Source organism: Camelus dromedarius, chromosome X, assembly GCF_036321535.1.
Source record: "Camelus dromedarius isolate mCamDro1 chromosome X, mCamDro1.pat, whole genome shotgun sequence".
Taxonomy (NCBI): Eukaryota; Metazoa; Chordata; class Mammalia; order Artiodactyla; family Camelidae; genus Camelus; species Camelus dromedarius.
This window is the reverse complement of record NC_087472.1, coordinates 72,792,211-72,816,398: the sequence shown is the minus strand read 5'-3', so window position 1 is coordinate 72,816,398 and position 24,188 is coordinate 72,792,211. Positions and strand designations below refer to the sequence as shown.

Genomic DNA, 24,188 nt, shown 5'->3' with positions numbered 1-24,188 from the left:
ATGCAAACCAGATTGCTACCAGAATTTAGAACAGCATAACATAAAATACCCTGGAGAAATTATAAGGAGAAAGGGGAGGAAGAGCCAGATTAAGAGAGACCATTAAATTACCAAAGCATTTTGTATCTGCATTATCACTTATTTATGATTATAAAAATGATACATGCTTATTGCAGAAAATGGGAAATAGAGAAACACTAAGATACTGATTTTTATTTTTTAATTTTTTTATTGTGCTCCTACTTATGTGGGCACCAAGTACTTGATTTTTTTTATTGAAGTATAATTGATTTACAAGGATTACTGATTTTTAAAACATTCAAACAATACAGAAAGGTGAAAAGTAAAAAGAGGAAGTCCTCTTCTCATCATTCTTATCCTCATTTTCTGGGTATTCACTCACTGTTAATTTCTCTCCTAATTTGCATTTAAGTGTATTGGTATTGCCTTTATTTTGAGTATATAGATATATGTTATGTGATCCATACACCATAATGGGTTCATACTGTGTTAATGTTTTTTATTTTACTTTTTTTCACTTAGTTTTCTATCCAGAGCATACATATTCAATATATAACACAGATGCAACCTGCAGGTACTGAGCATTGAGCTATTTTTAAAAGTTTGACTTTTCTTACCCCATGCCTTTGGGTTTCTGACCTTTCACAGAAGGCCTGTAGCCTTAGCTGAGGACCCACTCCAGTGAATCACACATTCTTCCTGTGTGTATGGCTCTATTTTAGACTATTTGTTGGGTATTAAAGGAGAGAACATAGTCACTACTATTTGGTATAGAGGAAAATGTCAAAGATTTGGGTTTGATCCCAGTTTTACCATTTAATGGCTATGCTTAAAATGTAAAATGTTTTCAAACAACCTTGTGCGATATTTTTATCCCTCTTTAGAGATGAGAAAACAGAGACCCAGCCAGGGAGAAGCGACTAATTTAAGGTCACACAAGTAATATGTACTTATAGCCAGGATTCAAGGAAAGGCCTGTTTGAGCCAGAGCCTCAAGCCAGCGCTTTCCACTCGTGGCTTCTCTTTAAGACTTCTGTAAAGGTGGAGGAGAGCATGTCTTCAAAGTGATTGCCTTGTCTTTTGACCAAAACCTTAATAAAAGATTATGTAGTCTGTATCTTTCCAGTATCCAAACATCTCACATCTGATTCCTTTTGTTCTGTCATGTCCTTTCTTTTAGGAGAGAAACCTTATAAGTGCACCTGGGATGGCTGCTCCTGGAAATTTGCTCGCTCAGATGAGCTCACCCGCCATTTCCGCAAGCACACAGGCATCAAACCCTTCCGGTGCACAGACTGCAACCGTAGCTTTTCTCGCTCTGACCACCTGTCCCTGCACCGCCGGCGCCATGACACCATGTGAGCGGCACAGACTGCGCTAGAAGAGCTGCACAGACTGCGCTAGAAGAGCTGCACAGACTGCACTAGAAGAGTTGCACTGGTCTCTTTCCTGTGTGTGTGTGTGTGTACGCGCGAGAGCGCGCACGTGCATTGAGATCATGACCATCTTTTCCTCTTTGACTTCAGCTTGCCTCTGGGATGGGATTGGAACAGCTCAGTGAGCCAGGTTGAGACTGGAAGAAAAGATAGCTGATCTCCCACGTGGACTCTTTATATTTCACCTTCATTTTTCCACTGTCCAGTTCCCAATTTTTTCAACCTCCGCATGGGTTGAATTCCAGTGCGGCACCCATGGTTGCCCCCCTCACCCCGGCCCCTATTATGAGATAGGACATTTTTCCTACAATAACAAAACAGGAATCAAATTCAAGGCTGTGAACACACATACGCTGCTTTTATTTTTTGTTGTTTTCTAGAATTCTTATCCATATTTTTTGAATCAGTACATCAAAGTTGCTGGTAGTGTCCTAAAATGACTTTTTCCAAGGTCCTAGACAAAAGAGGGCATAGCGCTGTAGTTGGTTAGTAAGATTTACAGGGATTTGGATCCTGAGTATAGGGCATATTCTCAGTGAATAAGCTGAGTCCCATACCAAACTCAGAAGTTTTGTAAATCTAATCCTATTTGTTCTTACACTTTGGTTTTCAGACAATGCTGGTGCTTCTGCTTCTAAAGTCCATTGAAGGGAATGAAACGATGTTCTTTTCCTTCTCCTTTCCTCCTTTCTTGCTCCTCCTTCTTCAGGATTAAGGATTTTGCTGCACAATTGCATTCTTTGTTAGGTTAAATTTGGACAAAAATTCAAAGCACACATCGACATGCCAGTAAGGAGAAAAGTGTTCCAGGAGAGTATGTTGGGCAGTGACAGGAACAAGTAGACCCAGAATGATCCTGAAAACAAATAGAGAGGGACTTTTACTTGGATAGGATATCAAAAGTGCTGTAATAACAAGCCTCATTCAAATGGCAACCTGTTGATACAGTGTCTTAAGGGGCTGCTCTGTACTGTTTATTCTTTTGTTTACATAAAGCAACAGCATATTGCATGATGAGAAATCACACACTGGGGCCATGTTATACAGAGGTAAGGGGTTGGAAGAAAAAAAATTCATTCCATGGCATTATTAAAATACATTCCCGTGTTTCAAATGGAATATAAGAGGCTTTTGGTGAAAACTGACAAAAAGCAATTTGATGTTCTGCAGCTGCTATGAATACCTAAGCCATTTCTTTTAGCCATTAAAGCAGGTTGTATAAAATACACATTTGGTTACCCAATCAGACTGTTTCATAATAGTCTCTGGGACATAAAACCCTCTGTTCCATGCCCTGGACCTCAGATCTACCTCTACATGGCATGTTTCCTCTCCCGGGGTTGGGGAGGGGAGACTTCGCATCACTTAATTTTGGATGCAGCCTCTCTCCTAAAGGTTGTCTTCATATGGTACCCCATTTTTTTGGCAGGTAATCAACCAGTCCCTCTTGAATACTTTAAGTTGCTACCTCCTAAGGCCATTTATTCTGACTAAATTATAGAATTCTAGCACCAAGAAGGGATCCTATTAATTGTCTAGTCCTACACATCATTAGTATTTTACAGATGAGACAAATACGGGTCACAGTCTTTCCCCAGGTGTTTGTTTCCTTGTGGCCTTTTAGACCTGCACACCCATTCTCCCAGGGATCACATTATTAAACCAAATTTTAAAATACATTATTGGTTGCAGTATTTGTCCAATTTTATATGTTATGCTTCAGAAACTTTAGACCACTCACAAAATCATTTACAGTTGACTGGTAAGTAAAATGTGTTTGTGGTCATTGATATATAACATTAGGCACACAATTTTTCTATTCTGACACTTTCTATAATATCTCAGCTTTGATTTACCTCATTTCAACTTAAAATGTCTTTCCAGACCATAAACTCTCATAAATTCAAGGACTACCTGTATTTTTCAAAATATGTAGATTTTTTACTATTTTATCATTGTTATTTTTATGTAAGTTTTTCCCTGACTTCTGGTGTGCAAGTTCCATACTGTAGACTAATTGCTAAAGCACTAGGAAATATCTAGGGCCAATCTGTTAAAGGGGAATTACCATCATACATAAGTTTAAGCTTATAATTAAGTAGTTGATATGGTGTTTCACAGCAGTGTCCAAGGACTTACCCATTTTCTCCAGAGTTTGGATCTGAGACTCCTTTTCCAAAATTCATAACTGATCTGTGCCCTTCAGACTTCAGGATCTTTTGCATAAGAGCATATGATCTATTTATAAATAAACGCTATCAAACATACTGTTGTACTAACTAGGATAATCAAATTAGGATTCCAAACATTGCTATCCTTGACATCACTAAGCTCTTATTATTCAAATATTTTCCTGGAAAGTAATGAGGGACTTTGTGAATGCTTTATTAATTGTCTATAGTCAGGAAACAGTTCTAACCCTATTCTCATTGCCCTCTCCCTTCCAAATAATGATAAAATCCTGTCAATTATTTACATATACTTTAAGAAATATGCCCAATCCATTAAGAGTATTTCATGGAGTGCAGGTATTCAAATATAGTATAATACTGTACCACACCAAAAGCACATAGAACTTTGTTAAATAGACAGTGAGATTAAAAGGCACTGTCTCTCTTAGGTGGCATTTGGGATTAATTGAATTTGCTGTGCTCACACCAGTAAAGCACCATTATGAGGACAGTTGCCTAGGGCATGGAAAATGGCCTTGTTCGGTAGGGTTGAATAATATCCTGGGATTTGTTGCAGTAGAATTCCTCCATCTGTAGATGATTGGCAGTTGAACATTACTATTGATAATTATGATTGGAAAATTCAGGAGAAACTATGAAGATTGTGAACTGGTTGAGTACCTTAGGTAGAGTGAATTATGGGCAAGACAGAAAGGTTTGTGAGACTAACTTCTTTTTAAATAAACTTTTTATTTTAAAAGTTTTAGATTTACAGAAAAATTGTGAAGATAGTACAGAGCGTTTCCCTATACCTCACACCTGGTTTTCCCTATTATTAACATCTTTCATTAGAATGGTACATTTGTTGTAATTAATGAAGTAATGTTGATACATTATTATTAACTAAGGTCCAAACTTTATTCAGATTTCCTTAGTTTTTGCCTAATATCCTTTTTCTTTTCCAGTATCCCATTCAGGATACCACATCACATTTAGTAGTCATATCTCCTTAGGCTTCTCTTGGTTGTGACAATTTCTCATACTTTCTTCTTTCCTGTGACCTTGATGGTTTCGAGGAGTATGCCCCTCAATTAATATTTGTTGTTTTTCTCATGATTAAATTGAGCTTATGGGTTTGGGGGAGGAAGACCACAGATATGAACTCCCATTTCCATCACATCATATTAACATGATTGACTCTTGATGTTAATTTTGATCACCTGGCTGAAATAGTGTTTGTCAGGTTTCTCCCCTGTAATCCACCCCACCTTCCATACTGTACTCTTTCGAAGGAAATTACTATGTGTAGCCCACACTTAAGGAATGGTTAGTTACACATTACATCCTTGAAGGGGAGCATCTACATAAATTATTTGGAATTCTTCTGCGTGGGAGATTTGTCTACTCTCCCTCATTTATTTATTTATGTAATCATTTAGTCATATCAGTATGGACTCATGGATATATATTTTGCACTTTGAGTTATAATCCAATACAACTTATTTTGTTGCTCAAATTGTTCCAGCTTTGGTCACTGGGCACTCTCTTGGTTGACTCCCAAGTTCTTTTGACATATCCCCCTATCTTTTTTGTGTGTGTGTGGCACATCTTCATTTTTTGGCACTACAACATGCTCCAAGCTCATCTTGTATATTTTTTTTGCCAGTTCTTATAATCAACCATTTTAAGGAGTCCAGGTTTCTGTTCATGGAGAATTGTATTAGAAACCAAGATCTGGGTATTAGGTATGCTTGTTGCTACTGGGGTATTGTTGCTTCTAGGTCATCTCAGATGACAGTGCAAGGAAATATATGTGTGTACACTAACCCATGTATATAAACACATATCTACAAATATTTCTATATGTATTAATCATCCATATCTTTATTAAGGCTAAACATGAGTTCATACTGATGTCTACAACTCCAGTCCATTACCACATGGATTATCCTATCTTAGCCTTTTCCCTTTGCTTACTCTAATCTTCTACTCTAACAATGAGAAACCTGGCTCCCACACTCTGCCATCTACTTACTTAATTGTCTAATTCAAAAGCACATTGTAGTGGTATCTTATTGTTGATCTGTACACCCGTAGGAGCAGCTAGAGCACAGTGGTTATGTACATGATAGTAACATTTTTAGAACTCCAACAGTTCTTTAAAACAAAGTGATCTTCAAAATTCAGGAATTACAGATTTCTATGATCTGAGTTCCAGGAACTTAGAGTGTATCCTGCCTTCAAAAGGTTTTCTGAAGAACCAAACCATTGAGAATTGACCTAATCTTTAATAAGACAGGAAATTATTGATCCTCCACAGTGTGCTAATACCTATATAGAAATATGGACACAGAAGAAAGTGAGTGTGCCCAATTTAAAGAAACACTTAGCACTATCTTTTCTCACTGTTAAATATGGCTCTCTGACAATAGAGGTGCTACCCTAAGTTACCTCTCTTCCATATTTTCCCATCTCTCACTTGGTTGACCTTAGGCAAGTCACATCACCTCTCTGTGCCTCAGTTAACCCATCTGTAAAATGGGGATCCAAATATCTACCTCACAGGAATGTTGTGAGGATTCTTATTAATGGATGTTGGCAAAAATGACAAGTGATCCTTATATGAACAACAAAGTATTATGATTACCACTATGATAATTATAGTACTCTATATTTACCCTAGAAAAAGGAGAGGAGTAGGCTTCTTGGATGATAAAGAGCTAAATTTGAGTCAGTAACAAAGGTAATTAAAGAGTGGTCACTAGAAGCAATATTATCTCTTCCTCCCACTTTCCTTACGTTCTCCTTGTTGCTAACTATAGGATTCTCATCTGTTTCCATACTCAAAGCATATTAGGGCTTAAAGGAATAAGCAGACAAAACCCGTTGCTTTAAAAGCTGTATTCTTCCCCTTTCCTGATTCTATCTGGACCATATTACATATCACCCTGTCAGAAGCACAGAGGCAATTTCCCAGAGCCTTTCAAACTTTGGCCAGTCCAGCTTCACCAGTTAAATATTCTCTTTTCCCATTTATTATATTCTTAACAGTATAAGAAGAAGGGAAACGGGGTGGGGTGGTTGGGATTGGAGTGGGATGGAAGAGGATAGAATTTATATCAGTGGCAGGATATCTCTTTGATTTTCAAATACTGGTTTTATCTTCCATTTCCTTTTCTGGTGGTGGGTTGGGAACAGGGAGAGAGACACTATTTTGTTAATTAAGAAACTCTTCTTCCCTTCCAGTAGATGTTTCCCAGGATCAGTGCAAGTAGTTGTGTTGGACATTATTCCTATGTTGTATGCAGTGCGGTTTTCATTGTATTTCTAAATAAAAAGAGGAAGAGAATCCCTAGCTGTCCACTCCTGTTTTTTGACAGGAAGACACAGTGGGAGAACAGTGCCAGAAACTGACTCTTCATTTTTGTGTTGGGGAAAGGAGCCTGCAGTGAAATGACTGATTTTTGTCATTGTTTGTTTAAAGAAATTGTAGGACAGTATATTAAGCTTTATTGCTTATAACTCTTGTCTGTGCCTCATTATTTCAGTGCTTTAGAGCAGCAACCTGTTTTGTTTTCTATTTTATACTAGTTCTTGCTCCAGAGGCATGACGTTGAGGCTAGGATCATGAGCAATCTCTCATAAACAAGCCTGTTAGGCATCCAGAAGTACAAGAATTGCCTCAGTTAGCATGGTCACATAGAGATTACTCTGTTCTAGCCCAATGGGACTTTTCCTCTGTGGCATCCAGGCAGGGTGTGTGCTTGGGAACTAAGCGATCTTGTTATGTTTGATCATTGTACTTTTTTTATTAATAAAAATATTTTAAACTTCAGAATCTATGGCTATAATCATTTGTCTCCAAAGGTTTATGTTTTCACAACATGGCATGGTATGCATAGATTGTTTTCTTTCCCTTAACTGGGTAAAGTTGTGGTATAGCTACTGTATAATATCATGGTGCAAGAAAGGAAGCTAGGCTGTCTTGAAGACAATAATTTCTCTATTTAAGTACATCAGACCCTCCCCATTCTTGGAAATCTATTCAGCATGTCCCTGAAAGGGGCTTCATGAAAACTGTGTGCTCCTTTTGTATATTTCCTACGGATAATCCTCCTGTGTGATACAGACTCAGCTGGCTAGATTTCCCTCCCCATCCTTGTTCCTTTCACAATTTTTGTTTGTTTTTTCCTAAGAAGGAATGCAGGAGAGAAGGGTATTGGGACAGCTTTAAACTCCAAAGCTACCTCAATACAAATACCACCCCTGGATGGGGATATGGGAAGCGGCCTTTTCTATAGATTCTTCTGGGAGACACCTTGTCTTTCAGAAACATTCTGGGTAAAAAGTAAAAGGGGGGAAATCCTGTGAGATTAAAGTCAAGAGCTGAAAGGACAGACTGAAGAGTAACTGTTCCTGGGGCTGCCAGAAGGGATTTTTCACTACAAATAAAACAAGGAATCTCAGACTTATAAGTTTCCCAATAGTATTTCTTTACTCATTTAATGATTCTAAGAGTCATTGTCATCCTTTTGGTTTAAAAGAATCATCACTTCAATACTATAAATACATTGACTGAAAAGCTACCAACAATCCAGGTTCTTTGCTTGTTGCTATGGAGATGAATAAAACAGCTGCTCTCAAGAAATTCACTCTCTAATAGGGCATATTAACATGAAAAAAAAACACAATAATTTTTTTTGCTGAAGTATAGTCAATGTACAATGTTGTGTTAATTTCTGATGAACAGTATAGCGATTTATTTACAAATATATATTTTTTCTCTTTTTTTCATTATATACCATTACAAGGTATTGAATATAGCTCCATGTGCTATACAGTAGCACATATTTGTTTATCTATTTTATAAACAGTAGTTAGTATCTGCAAATCCTGGACCCAAATTTATCCCTCCACACTCCCCTTTCCACCCTGGTAACCATAAGATTTTTTTCTATGTCTGTGAGTCTGTTTCTGTTTTGTAAATAAGTTAATTTGTCTATTTTTAAAAATTTCACATTTAAGTGATATCATATGGTATTTTCCTTTCATTTTCTGGCCTACTTCACATAGTATGATGATCTTCAAATCCATCCATGTTACTGCAAATGGCATTAGTTTATTCTTTTTTTATGGCTGAGTAGTATTCCATTGTATACATATACCAAAACATTTTTATCCAATCATCTGTCAATGGACATTTCGTGTCTTGGCTATTGTAAATAGTGCTTCTATAAACATAGGGGTGCATGTATCTTTTCCAGTTAGTGCTTCCTACAGATATATGCCCAGGAATGGGATTGCTGTATCATAGGGTAAGTCTATTTTCAGTTTTTAAAGAAATTCCCATACTGTTTTCCATAATGGCTACACCAAACTACATTTCCACCAACAGTGTAGGAGGGTTCCCTTTTGTCCACAGCCTCTCTAGCATTTATCATTTGTGGACTTTTAATGATACCCATTCTGACTGGTGTGAGGTAATACCTCATAGTTTTGCTTAGCATTTCTCTGATAATAAGCAAAATTGAATATTTTTTCATGTGAGTATTGGCCATTTGTATGTCTTCATTGGAGAAATGTTTAGTTAGGGCCTCTGCCCATTTTTGATTGGATTGTTTTTTGTTCTTATTAAGTTGTATTAGTTGTTTCTATATTCTGGAAATTAAGCCCTTGTCAGTTGCATCATTTGTAAATATTTTCTCCCATTCCATGGGTGGTCTTTTCATTCTGTTTATGGTTTCCTTTGCTATAAAAAGGCATTTGATTAGGTCCCATTTCCTTATTTTTGCTTTTATTTCAATTGCCTTAGTAGACTGCCCTATGAGAACATTGCTAAGATTTATGTCAGAGAATGTTTTAACTATGTTTTCTTTTAGAAGGTTTACAGTGTCTTGTTTATATTTACGTCTTTAAGCCATTTTGAGCTTCTTTTTGTGTATGGTGTGAGGGAGTGTTCTAATTTCATTTTCATTAATTTACATGCCTGCATCCAGCTTTCCCAACACCACTGTGTTGGGAAAAAGACTGTCTTTTCTCCATTGGACATTCTTGCCTCCATTGTCAAAGATTAATTGATCAAAAATGTGTGGGGTTTTATTTCTGGATTCTCTATTCTGTTCTGTTGATCCATGTCTGTATTTCTGCAAATACCATGCTGTTTTGATTACTGTAGCTCAGTAGTATTGCCTAAAGTCTGGGAGGGTTATTCCTCCAGATTGATTCTTCTTCTTCAGTAATGCTTTGGCAATTCTGGGTCGTTTGTGATTCCATATAACTTTTAAGATTATTTGTTCTACTTCTGTGAAAAATGTCCTGCGTAGTTTAATAGGGATCACATTAAATCTGTAGATTGCTTTGGGGAGTATGGCCATTTTATCAGTATTAATTCATCCTATCCAAGAACATGGGATATCTTTCCATTTCCTTAAATCATCTTTAATTTCCTTAATCCATGTTTTATAGTTCTCTGCCTGTGATTCACCTTCTTGGTTTATTTTAAGTATTACTTATGTGATTTTAAAGCAATTATTTTCTACTTTCATTTTCTAATATTTCATTGTTTGTGTAGAGAAATGCAACAGATTTCTGTATGTTAATCTTACATCCTGTTACTTTGCTGAATTCATTTATCAGATCTAGTAGTTTTTCTGTGGCATCTTCAGGGTTTTCCATAAATAGTATTGTTATCCACATATAGTGACAATTTTACTTCTTCCCTTACAATTTAGATGAATTTTCTTACTTTTTCTGGTCTTATTGCTATGGTTGTTATTTCCAATACTTTGTTGAATAGAAGTGGTGAGAGTGGGAATCCTTGACTTATTCCAGATTTTTGTGGAAAAGATTCAACTTTTCACCAATATTATGTAGGCTGTGCATTTGTCATAAATACTTTTTATTATGTTGATATATGTTCCCTCTATATGCACTGTGGTAAGAGGTTATCTAATGAATGGATGTTGAATTTTATCAAATGCTTTTTCTGCATCTATTGAGATGATTATGTGATTTTTGTCTTTCATTAGTTTACGTGGTGTACCACATTTATTTGCATATGTTGAACCATCCTTGTGTCCCAGGGATGAGTCCAAATTGATCATAGTGTATGCCCTTTTCTATATCTTGTATTCAATTTTCTAATATGTTGTTGAAAATTTTTGCACAGTACTGTCTTAAGTGTCATAATAGATATATGCTCAAATCTTTTGAAAATGGCACAGTAGAAGGACACTCATAGCTCACCCTCTCCTACAAATACACCAAAACTCAGATCCACTGACACACCCAGCCAACCAGAGCACCTGCTGAACTCTGACAGTATATTCTCCTATTCAAAAGACAAAGACACCACAAACTGTTTTATTTGTCCATAGGCTTCAGATAGATAAATGAATAAACTCCTTAAGGACCAAAATAGATAACTGATACTCTGTAAGCCACAGTGCCAGAGAGATATGCGCAAGATGAAGAAGCAGAGGAATCACTCCCAATTAAAAGAACAAAAGAAATCTCCTGAAAGAACAAAAATATTGAAGGAACTAAAAGAGATAGTGTTTAGAGACATGAAATATGTCAAAAATGAAACTGAAGCTATAAAGAAGAGCCAAGTAGAACTGGTAAACTCATTTGCTGAGATGAGAGCTGATATAAAGGCTGTGCAAAGCAGGCTAGATAATGCAGAGGAATGAATAAGTCACCTAGAAGACAGGACAACAGAAAGCACCCAATCAAAACAGCTGAGAGAAATGCAAATAATAAACCAAAGAAAAAAATAAAAGGTACCTAAGGGATAATATAAAGCATGCCAATCTACACATAATAAGGGTTCCAGACGGGGAAGAAAGATTAAAGGGGATTGAAAAGGTATTGGAAAAATTATGACTGAAAACTTCCCAAACCTAAAGAAAGAATTAGATATCCAAGTACAGGAAGTTCAGAGGATCCCAAACAAGAAGACCCCAAACAGACCCACACCAAGACATATCATAATCAAGATGACCAGATTCAAGGATAAAGAAATGATCTTAAAGGCAGCAAGAGAAAACAAAGAATGAGTTACAAGGGAACCCCCATAAGGCTCTCAGCTGATTTCTCTACACAAACACTACAGGCCAGAAGGGAGTGGCAAGATAGATACAAAGTCCTGAATGAAAAAAAGATGCATCCTAGGATACTTTATCCAGCAAGGTTATCCTTTAGAATAAGAGGAGAGATAAAGAATTTCACAGACAAGGAAAAACTAAAAGAGTTTAGCAACACTAAACCCATGCTAAAAGAAATATTGACAGGTCTACTCTAAATAGAAAAGCAGGATGCTACAAAAATGAGAAACTCATAACTGGAAAGGTGATAACTACCATGAATTACAAATAGAATAAACATGAAATTGTAAAAGAAGACATCTAAATCACGAAGAGTGGAAGAGGGAAGCAAGAAAATAGAGGTTTTCTTTTTCTTTTTTAAATTTTTGTTCTCAGTAGGATGAGTTTGAGCTTATATTACGATCTGTTTAATACAAACAGTTACAGTAATGGATTAATAGACTTAAAATAAAGGGTAACCACATGCCAAAAACTTACAAGGGAGTCACAAAAACTAAATAAAATCCAAGATAATACAAAGGAAAATTATAAAACCACAATAGGAATAAGAAAGAAACAAAGAGGAAATACCAAATCAACTGCAAAAATAAGTTCAAACTGGCAATAAAAACACATCTATCATTAATTACTGTAAATGTTAATGGACTAAATGCTCCAATCAAAAGACATAGAGTGGCAGACTGGATAATAAAGCAAGAACCTTCAATATGCTGCATACAACAGACCCACCTTAGGGAGAAGGACACATATAGATTAAGAGTGAAAAATGGAAAAGGATATTCCATGCAAATGGAAAAGCCAAAAAAGCAGGTGTTGCAGTACTGATTTCAGACAAAACTGACTTTAAAACAAAGGCCATAAAGAAAGATAAAGATGGACATTTTATAATGATTAAAGGAGTGATACAAGATGAGGATATTACACTCGTTAATATATATGCACCCAATATAGGAGGATCTAAATACATAAAATAAATACTAACAGAGATAAAGGGGAATATTGATGAGAATACATCGTAGTTGGAGATTTTAACATCACATTAACATCATTAAACAGATCTTCCAGACAGAAAATAAATAAGGCAACAGAGAAAGTAAATAATACAATAGAAACATTAGATTTGGTGGATATTTTCAAAGCATTACACCCCCCCAAAATAGGATATACATTCTTTTCAAGTGCACATGGAACATTTTCTAAGATTGACCTTGTACTTCAGCACAAAAGAAACCTCAACAATTTTAAGAAGATAGAAATTATCTCAAGCATCTTTACTGACCACAATGCCTTCAAATTAGAAATCAACAACAGAGAAACAAAGGAGAAAAAAAGGAAAGCATGGAGATTAAACAATATGCTATTAAAAAAGCAATGGGTCAATAAGGAAATCAAATGAAATTAAAAAATATCTTGAGACAAATGAAAATGAAAGTACAACCACATAAAATTAATGGGACACAGCAAAGGCAGTGCTAAGAGGGAATTTATAGTGATACAGGTCTTCCTCAAAAAAGAAGAACAATCTCAAATAAACAATTTCACCCACCAGCTGAAACAACTAGAAAAAGAAGACTAAAAACCCCCAAAAGGCAGCAGAAGGAAGGAAATTATAAAGATTAGGGAGGAAATAAATAAAATAGAGATTAAAAAAAATAGAAAAGAATCAATCAAACCAAAAGCTGGTTTTTTGAAAAAGTAAATAAAATTGACAAACCTCTGGCCAAACTCACAAAGAAGAAAAAAGAGAGAGCACAAATTAGCAAAATAAGAAAGGAAAATGGAGAAATTACAACAAATAAAATAGAAATATAGACTATCATATGAGAATACTATGAAAAACTATATGGAAACAAACTGGATAACCTAGAGGAGATGGACAAGTTTCTGGAAACATACTGTCCACCAAAATTGAATCAGGAAGAAATTGACCACTTGAACAAACTGATCACTAGAAATGAAATTGAAATAGCAATAAAAAAAACCTCCCTACAAATAAAAGCCCAGGACCGGACAGCTTCACTGGGGAATTCTACCAAACATACAAAGAAGAACTCATACCAGTCCTTCTCAATCTCTTCCAGAAGATTGAAAAGGAGGGAATACTCCCAAACTCATCCTATGAAGCCACCATCACCCTGATACCAAAACCAGGCAAAGACTGCCAGAAAAGATAACTATAGGCCAATATCACAGATGAACATAGATCTCAAAATCCTTACCAAAATATTAGCAAATAGAATCCAACAACACATAAAAAAGATTATACATCATGATCAAGTTGGGTTCAGACCAGGGACACAAGGGTGGTTCAACATATGCAAAACAATCAATGTAATACATCACATCAATAACAGAAAGGACAAAAACCACATGATCATCTCAATAGATGCAGAAAAAGCACCTGATACAATTCAACACAGATTTATGATAAAGACTATCACCAAAATGGGTATAGAGGGAACATATCTCAACATAATAAAAGCTATATACAACAAACCTACAGCCAGCATAGTACTCAACATTGAAAAACTCAAATCTTCCCACTAAAATCTGGGACCAGACAAGGATGCCCACTATCACCACTCCAATTCAACATAGTCTTGGAAGTCCTAGCCACAGCAATCAGACAAGAGAGAGAAATCAAAGGGATCCAAATTGGAAAAGAAGAGGTAAAAGTGTCACTATATGCCGACAACATGTTACTATATATAGAAAACCCTAAAAGGTCCACACAAAAGCTTCTAGAGCTGATTGAAGAATTCAGCAAGGTAGCAGGTTACAAGATTAACGTTCAACAACCAGTTGCATTTCTTTACACTAAGGATGAATCAACAGAAGAAGAAAGTAAAGAAACAATCCCCTTTAAAATAGCACCCAAAGTAATAAAATATATGGGAATAAATCTAACCAAGGAGGTGAAAGAATTATACACAGAAAACTATAAACCATTGATGAAGGAAATTAAAGAAGACTTTAAAAAATGGAAAGATATTCCATGCTCTTGGATTGGAAGAATGAATATTGCTAAAATGGTCACACTGCCCAAGGCAATCTACAGATTTAATGCAATCCTTATCAAATGACCCAGGACGTATTTCACAGAACTAGAACAAATCACAATAAAACTTATATGGAACCATCAAAGACATAGAATTGGCAAAGCATTACTGAAGAGAAAGAAAGAGGCTGGAGGAATAACTCTCCCAGACTTCACATAATACTATAGAGCTACAGTCATCAAGACAGCATGGTATTGATACAAAAACTGACATATAGTCCAATGGAACAGAATAGAGAGCCCAGAAATGAACCCACAAACTTTTGGTCAACTAAACTTTGACAAAGGAGGCAAGAATATACAATGGAATAAAGACAGTCTCTTCAGCAAATGTTGTTGGGAAAACCGGACAGCAGCAGGTAAAGCTTGAAGCTAGAACACTCCCTTACACCATACACAAAAATAAACTCAAAATAGATCAAAGACTTAAACATAAGACAAGATACAATAAACTTCCTAGATGAAAATATAGGCAAAACATTATCTGACATAAATCTCAAAAATGTTCTCCTAGAACAGTCTACTCAAGCAATAGAAATAAAAGCAAAAATAAACAAATGGGACCTAGTGAAACTTACAAGCTTCTGCACAGCAAAGGAAACCAGAAGTAAAACAAAACGACAATCTACGGAATGGGAGAAAATCTTTGCAAATGAAACCAACAAAGGCTTGATCTCCAGAATATATAAGCAGCTCATACTACTTAATAAGAAACAACCAAACAACCCAATCGAAAAATGGGCAAAAGACATAAACAAGCCCACAGCCCAGCATCTGAGTCCTGGCCTCCCGCTTTCCTCGTGAAACAGACACCATGAGCTTCAGCACCCAGTCCAGCTTCTTCAACTACCGGTCCACCGGCTCCGTGTAGTCGTGCTACCTGCGCCACGACCAGTCAGCAGCGCGGCCAGTGTCTCTGCAGGCGACGGGGGCTCTAGATCTCGGATCTTCGTGTCCCTCTCCACCAGCGTATGGGGCGACTGGGGTTCCGTGAACCTGGGCATGCAGATGGTCGGGTGTGGGGTGGGCGTAGGGGGCATCCAGGGAGAGAAGGAGACCATTCAAGACCGAATGACTGCCTGACCTCCTATCTGGAGAAGGTGAGGAGACTGTAGGCTGACAATCGGAGACTGGAGATCAAAATTCAGAAACACCTGGAGAAGAAAGGACCCCAGGTCCGAGACTGGAGGCATTACTTGAAGACCATTGAGAATCTGAGGGCTCAGATCTTTGCAAATTCTGTGGACAATGCCCGCATCGTTCTGCAGATTGACAATGCCCGTCTCGCTGCTGATGACTTCAGAGTCAAGTATGAGACAGAGCTGGCTATGCTCCAGTCTGTGGAGAGTGACATCCATGGGCTCCACAAAGTCATTGATGACACCAATGTCATTCACCTGCAGCTGGAGACAGAGATCAAGGCTCTCAAAGAGGAGCTGCTCTTTATGAAGAAGAATCATGAGGAGGAAGTAAAGGGTCTACAAAACCAGAATACCAATTCTGGGCTGACTGTGGAGTTGGATGCCCCCAAGTCTCAGGACCTGAGCAAGATCATGGCAGACATCTGGGCTCAGTATGACGAGCTAGCTCGGAAGAATCGAGAGGAGCTGGACAAGTACTGGTCCCATCAGATTGAGGAGAGCACCACAGTGGTCACCTCGCAGACTGCTGAGATAGGAACTGCTGAGACCCTCACAGAGCTGAGACGGAATGTGCAGTCCCTGGAGATTGACCTGGAATCCATGAGAAACCTGAAGGCCAGCTTGGAGACTAGCCTGAAGGAGGTGGAGGCCCGCTACGCCATGCAGATGGAGCAGCTCAAAGGGTTTCTACTATATCTGGAGTCGGAGCTGGCCCCGACCCGGGCAGAGAGGCAATGCCAGAACCAGGAGTACGAGGCCCTGCTGAACATCAAGGTCAAGCTGGAGGCTGAGATCAACATCTACCGCCGCCTGCTGGAAGATGGGGAGGACTTCAATCTTAGTGACGCCGTGGACAGCAGCAACTCCAGGCAAACCATCCAGAAGACCACCACCCTCAGGCTTGTGGATGGCAGTTCTGAAGTTCTGAAGCATTAAGAAGGCAGAATTGATGCCCTTTGGGGAGTGAGAGGCCAACAAAAGTTCAGATGTTCTTGCAAAAAAAAAAAAAACGTAAACAAGCAATTCTCCAAGGAAGACATACAAATGATCAATAGTCACATCAAAAAATGCTCAATATTGCTGATTATCAGAGAAATGCAAATCAAAACTACAATGAGGTATCACCTCACACCAGCCAGAATGGCCATCATTCAAAAATCCACAAATGACAAATGCTGGAGACGCTTTGGAGAAAGGGGAACCCTCCTACACTGCTGGTGGGAATGCAGTTTGGTGCAGCCACTGTGGAAAACAGTATGGAGATTCCTCAAAAGACTAGGAATAGACTTACCATATGACCCAGGAATCCTGCTCCTGGGCACAGATCCAGAAGGAACTCTACTTCAGAATGACACCTGCACCCCAATGTTCATAGCAGCACTATTTACAATAGCCAAGACATGGAGACAGCCTAAATGTCCATCAACGGATGACTGGATAAAGAAGTGGTGGTATATTTATACAATGGAATACTACTCAGCCTTAAAAACCAACAACATAACACCATTTGCAACATGGATGTTCCTGGAGAATGTCATTCTAAGTGAAGTAAGCCAGAAAGAGAAAGAAAAATACCATATGCGATCGCTCATATGTGGAATATAAAAAAAAAAGAAACACAAATAAGCATAAATACAAAAGAGAAATAGACTCATAGACATAGACTACAAACTTGTGGTTGCCAAGGCGGCAGAAGGTGGGAAGGGATAGACTGGGATTTCAAAATTGTAGAATAGATAAACAAGATTATACTGTATAGCACAGGGAAATACATACAAGATCTTATGGTAGCCCACATAGAAAAAAATGTGACAATGAATACATATATGTTCATGTATAACTGAAAAATTGTGCCCTACACTGGAATTTGATACAACATTGTAAAATGACTATAAATCAATAAAAAATGTTTAAAAAAAATAATTCTGCTGTGTTCCCACTCAGTATGTTGTTTGGCCTGAGGCTTCCCTACAAGCTGTTGGGTGGGGCTAGGTTTGGTGCTAATGATCCAATCAAGATGTCAGCCTCCAGGAAAGCTCATGTAGATGAACACTCCCAGAATGTCTCCCACAAGATTTTATGTCTCCTGGGTGAGCCACAGCTGTCCCCTACCTCCCCAGGAGACCCTCCAAAGCCAGAAGGCTGGCCTGGCCCAGGTTCCTATGAAATCATTGCCTCTGCCCTTGGACCTGGTGCATGCTAGGTTCCATGTATGCTTCCCAGGTAAATGATGTCTCCATTTCCCCAAGTTCTGTGGAGCTCCTGGAGCCAAGCCCCTCTGGCCTTCATAACCAGATATCCTGGCGTCTCCTTCACCTCCTAATGCCAGAACCTTGGTCTTGGTAGCCTGACTTGGGGCTTATAAATCTCACTACTGAGGGAAGGCCTCTATGACTTAACTATTCCTCAGCTTGTGGGTCACTCAACTGGGGGCTGTGGGGCCCAATTATATCATGAGTATGCCCCTCCTACTGTCCTGCTGTGGTTCCCTCTTTATGTTTCCAGTTGCAGTAGATCTTTTTGCTAGGTTCCAGGTTTTTGTTTTTTTTTTTTTTGATGGTTGTTTAGCATTCACTTGTGGTTTCATTGTAGTCATGAAGAAAGATGAGCCACTTGTTCTATCACTCTGCCATCTTGACCAGAAATTTTGTTTAAAGTCTATTTTTGTCTGGTGTAATTATTGCTACCCCAACTTTTTTTTTTATTTCCATTTGCATGGTATAACTTTTTCCATCCCTTAACTTTCAGTCTGTGAGCATCTTTAGAATTAAAGGGAGTCTCTTTCAAGCAGCATATAGAAGGATTTTTTTTTTAATATTCATTCACCCACCTATGTCTTTTAATAGGAGAGTTTAGTCCATTTACATTTAAAGTAATTATTGATAGATATATACTTATTGTCATTTTGTTGTTTCCTGGCTACTTTTGTAATTTCTCTCTGATTTTCATCTCTTTCTCCCTTTCCTTGTGTTTTAATTTTTTCTTTGGTCTTATGTTTAGATTTCTTTCTTTCTTTCTTTCTTTTTTTTTTTTGTATGTACTATGTTTTTAGTTTGTGGTTACTATGAGGTTTACATATACCATCCTATGTATATAACAGTCTCTTTTAAACTTTTAGTACTTTAATTTTGAAAACATCCTAAAGCTTTATATTTTTATTCCCCCCCCCACATTTTATATTTTTGATGATACATTTTGTATTTTTGTAACTCTTGACTAATTTTGTAACTAATTATTATAGTTTTAATCATTTACTAATTTTATCTCTTACATTTTGCACTTGCTTTATAAGTGATTGATCCACTACCTTTATTGTTTATTTATCTTTTCTGATGAAATATTTACTTTTGAATGTTTTCTCATTATTGATTAGTGTTTTTATTTTGAGCTTAGAGAAGTCTGTAACACTTTTTGTAAGGCCAGTTTGGTGGTAATAAACTCCTTTAGCTTTTGCTTATCTATAAAACTCAATTTTTTCAGTTCTGAATAAAAACTTTGCCAGCCAGAGAATTCTCTGTTGGATGATTTTTTTTTTCTTCCATCACTTTCAATATGTCAATTATGTCCTGTAAAGTTTCTGGTGAAAAAACTTCTGGTAGCCTGATAAGTTTTTTCTTGTATATAATAAGTTATTTTTCTCTTGCTGCTTTTAAGACTTTTTCTTCATTCTTAACTTTTGCCGTTTTAATTATAATGTATCTTGGCATGTTTCTCTTTGGGTTCATCTTATTGTAATTTTCTGGGCTTCCTGAACCTTGGTGTCTCTTTCCCCTGATTAGGAAAGTTTTCAGTCATTATTTCTTCAATAATTTTTCTACCCCTTTCTCTTTCCATGCTCCTCTTGGGATCCTATAATATGAATGTTATTCCAATTCATGTTGTCCCAGAAGTCCTTTAAGGTATCCTCACTTCTTTTAGTTCTTTTTGAAAAAAATTTGCTGCTCTCTGGGTGTTTTCCATTCCTTTGTCTTTCAGCTTACTGATTAATGCTTCTATTTCTACTATTCTGCTGTTGAACCCCCCTACTGTATTTTTAAGTTTACTTATAACTTCTTTGGTGTTTTCTTATATTTTCTATATCTGTTAAAGTTTTTACTGTGTTCATCTATTCTTCTCCCAAGACTGGTGACTATCTTTATGATCATTACTTTCAACTCTTTATCAGGTAGGTTGCTCATCCCAATTTTATTAAAATCTTTTTCTTAGAATTTGCTTTGTTCTTTGGTTTGGAATATATTCCTCCACCTCCTCATTTTGCCTGTCTCTCTGTGTTTGTATGTATCAAACAAAACAACTATCTCCTTCAGTCTTGCAGTGTTCTTGTGTAGGAACTGTTCTGTGTGGTCTAGAAGCATGATTCCCCCCCACCCCGGTCACCAGAGCCAGATATTCTATGAGCATCCCTCATGTGAGCTGCATGTGCTCACTCACTGTGATAGGGTTGTGGCTGCTGCACAGGGAGAATGGGGCTAAGAGCACTCACCTACCCCTTTTGCCACTTGGCCACTGTGCAGAGAGGGTAGGAATCAAGCCACTTGTCAGTCCTGATTATGGCTCTGTCTCTGAATGAGATAGGTAGAACTCAAGGTGCTCACATGTACAGTTGCAGGCTGGCTGCTGTGCAGGGAGTGTAAGGCTCAGTATGCTTACCCAACCCAGCTCTGTGCAGGGTGCTGACTGATTTATTCTTGATGAATTCCTGTTGTTAAGGGTGTTTTGAGGCCTGTCTATGTACCAAGGGTAAAAAATCTTATTTAGCACTGAGTTTTCAGCTGATTGGATGTCAGACCCCCAGACAGTATTTTTTAGAGTTTGCAGATATATACTGTTCTGTGGGGCTATAACTGTAATCCTTGTTGGCCTCCAGATAAGGAGATCAGGAGGTATCTTCTGCATGACAATTGCAAAAACTGGGGCCCCTGATGAATGTATAAGCTCTTTTCTGGGGAGTTTCATAGAACCATAGTGAGGCCAAGGAGCTGCACAAGGATAACTATGTCTTTCTACTTACTTTCCCTGTGACTACTTCTGTTGATGAAAATAATCAATAAATAATCTATAATAGGAATAGAAAATAGTTTTATTTGAGCCAACCTGAAGATTATAGACCAGAAGACAGTCTCTCAGGTAACTCTGAGGAATTGCTCCAAAGAAACATATTTTTCAATACAATTTTATATCTTGTCAGAACAAAGAACATTAAGCAAGTCAGGGATACAGTCCTTCAAGTCTTCAAAAAACAGATCAACACATATACAGCAAGTCAGTATGGCCTTGGCACCTTGGAAGGGAGTCTCATTATTGAAGGAGTACCAGCACTGGCATCCCAGAAAGGGAGTCATTTAATCTTTATTTTAACATGGACATTCTTTACTTCTGGTTGATGCACCCTTTTCTTTAATGATTATTGTGTGTTTGATGGGCCACAAACAGGCTGTTTTCATTAGCATAAAATTCAAGTTAACGCATATATAAGGCAGAATGACTTCTCAAAATCTCAATATGTGAAAATTTATTTTGCCACCTCCTTAGACCTTAGATGTGTGGGAAATCTGAAACCTCTCCCTCATGTTGAATCTACAGACTATGTAAATATGCCTTTTTCACAGGAAGACAGGGTTGTGTTTCAGTCTGCAGTCTGTTCAGTGCCTCTGGGGTGTGCCCTGTGAAGAACTGTCTTTCTGATTGTTACAGTCCCATGGAGCTCAGGAATGCCAGCCTCCCTTGGCCAACAGGGCCAGATGATCAAGTGGTGTCACCTGTGTGGCTTTAGCATGGTAGCTGGAGAGTGTAGAGGTGGGTCTCTTGCCTCAGGGGGAGAGTGGGAAAATGTCTTAATTGAATGTGCCCACAGGCTTCAGCAATTCAGTGTGACAGTGCATTGTCTGTGCTCCCACTTCAGCTTTAGGCTGGGAGCTGGAGCTGCAATTCCTCACTCTTGCCAGCTCCAGACAGAGTAGTTACAGTTGCTTGAATTTGGAGACTCCAGCTAGGGAACAGGAGAATGCCATGATGTTTGAGCCCACCTGCCCCAGACAGGGAGTAGGGGAGAGCTGAAAGTTGAAGACTGCTGCAGCCACTGGAGCTCTCTGGCTCCAGTAGTGCCAAGGGGTGGTGACATGATTGCTCCCCCAGTCCAATGTCACCTGCCTGGTGGGTTAGGTGGGGAGTGCAACAATAGTGTCTTCCAGTGCATCCTTCTCTAGAGAGTGATTCCATCATCCCCTTCCCTTCCAGCCAAAGCTTTTAGATTTGCAAATGACCCTCCTTCACACACAGTCTAGGTGCTTTTCAAACTTGTTATTTTGCTGAGCCCCAGAGAAAATAAGACCACATGTGAACCACTCAAAAGGGGAGTCTTAGTTTTCTATAGCACTTTGGGACCCTTGGGCTTCAACATTTTTGGTTTTCTAAGTCAGCCATTTTGGGGGGTTTTCTCTCCAATGTAAATTCTAGGAGCTGGGGTACTTTGTGGGGCCTCAACCTCTTGCTCCTCTGGGAGAATTGCCCATCTGGAGAGATCTACCTCTATTGTGTGTTGCCATGCTGGGATTGGGGATTATGGTTAGAGAATTTCTTTGCCTCATTGACCCCTCAATATAGTCTCCTTTGTCTTTTCTTTTGGACAGGAGTTCAACTACTTCTCAGGATCTTTTGAGAGGGAATTGATCCATATGCAGGTGTACATTTGTTGTCTCCATGGGAGGAGGTAAGTTTGAGTTCTTCCTATGCCTATTTCCTTTTTAATATTGGTAATTTGTGTCTTTTTTTCCTTTTTAATTTGTCATTCTTTCTAGAAGTTTCTCAACTTTATAGATCTATTTGAAGAATAAGGTTCTCATTAATTTTCTTTTTTCTGTTTTTCATTTCATTGATACTTCCTCTTATTATTATTTCCATTCTTTTGCTAATTTCAGTTTATTTTGCTCTGGTTTTCTAGTTTTAGCAAGCCTCTTCTTACATTTTGCTTGTGTGGATAAATGGAGTGTGGCTTGTTACTATCAGGGGTGTGGGTGGAGGTCAGATTTCCCTACTAGGCTTCTACTAGCACCACCCTGGTGGAATGAAAATAGTTGCTTCATTTCTGTTCTCCAGGTGACCTCTGATGACATCATGTTAAAGGGGACTTGTTACCACTAGAATTTGGTGAAAGTCCCAGGTTCCTCACTGGGAGGGGCACTTTTACTACAAGTGAAAATGAAGCCCAAACTCTAGGTATCCTTCTCTACCTTTGCTGATGGACATGCAGATGGGGTCACATAATTTTCTGTGGTGTTTAGCTGTAGTGGACCACATGGTCTAAAAGTTTTCTGATTGCTAGGCTACCCTCTTCTTGGTCCTTTGGCAGAGAGAAGACTTTTGTTGAGGTATTTGTTTTTTCTTTGTGTTCATTGGTGTTTCTAGGTTGCAACTTCTCTAGCATCAAAACTGAGAAATATGAGGCCAAAAGAATCTTGGTGAAATTAATCACCAAGTCTTTCCTCAGGTCCCAAGGTCTCCAACTGTTCTGCTTTATTCTCTCTACCCTTCAGAGTGTTTCTGTGTTTCTTTTATACATCATGTCCAGATATTTAGATGTACTTAGGTAAAATAGAAAAAAAGTACATAATCTACTTTGCTATACTGGAAGTAGAAGTCCTTCCCTACTGCATTTAACTTTTCATATGTCTTCTATCTTAGATTAAACAGTGTAAGTTGAGGCAATGAAAACAGGAAAGAGTTGAGGGTCAATTGTAACTGGGAGAGTGGAGAATGGTGTGTAGGGTATTGCTGGTAAGGCAGTCAGACATGGCTTTAAAGAGAAGAGCTAGGTCTTGAGAGAAAAATATCATACAACTCAATGGCAAAAAAATTCCAATTTTAAAGTGGTCAGACATTTTTCCAAGGAAAACATACAAATGGACAACAGGTACATGAAAAGGTATTCAAAATCATTAATCATTATGGAAATGTAAATCAAAAACATGAGATATTACTTCACACCTGTCAGAATGACTATTCCTAAAAAGACAAGAAATAACAAATGCTGATGAGGATGTGGAGAAAAGGGAATCCTTGTGAACTGTGGAAGGAATGTAAGCTGATATAGCTACTATAGAAGATATTATAAAGTTTCCTCAAAAAACTGAAAATAGACTTGTATGATCCAGCAATTTCACTTCTGGATATTTATCTGAAGAAAATGAATCACAGCCTTGAAAATGTATCTGCACCCCATTGTTCACTGTAACATTATTTATGATAGCCACGACATG

General features: G+C 37.9%; 1 protein-coding gene and 1 pseudogene across 5 annotated transcripts in view; both read left to right on the top strand.

The window, feature by feature from the left end:
- Positions 1 to 22,609, top strand: part of KLF8 (KLF transcription factor 8) — a 256,752-nt gene extending 234,143 nt beyond the window's left edge. For 3 of the 5 annotated variants that reach the window (XM_031445056.2, XM_031445054.2, XM_064483104.1), the window contains one exon: positions 1,202 to 7,450. In XM_031445056.2, coding sequence (XP_031300916.1) covers positions 1,202 to 1,383 — 182 coding nt within the window. In that variant the 3' untranslated portion in view covers positions 1,384 to 7,450. Of the gene's footprint in view, positions 1 to 1,201; positions 7,451 to 22,562 lie in introns of those variants that run through there. The other 2 variants (XR_010379486.1, XM_064483105.1) reach the window with 2 other exon arrangements.
- On the top strand, positions 15,572 to 16,869 carry LOC116151005 (keratin, type I cytoskeletal 18-like; annotated as a pseudogene).
- Positions 22,610 to 24,188: the final 1,579 nt, after the last annotated feature.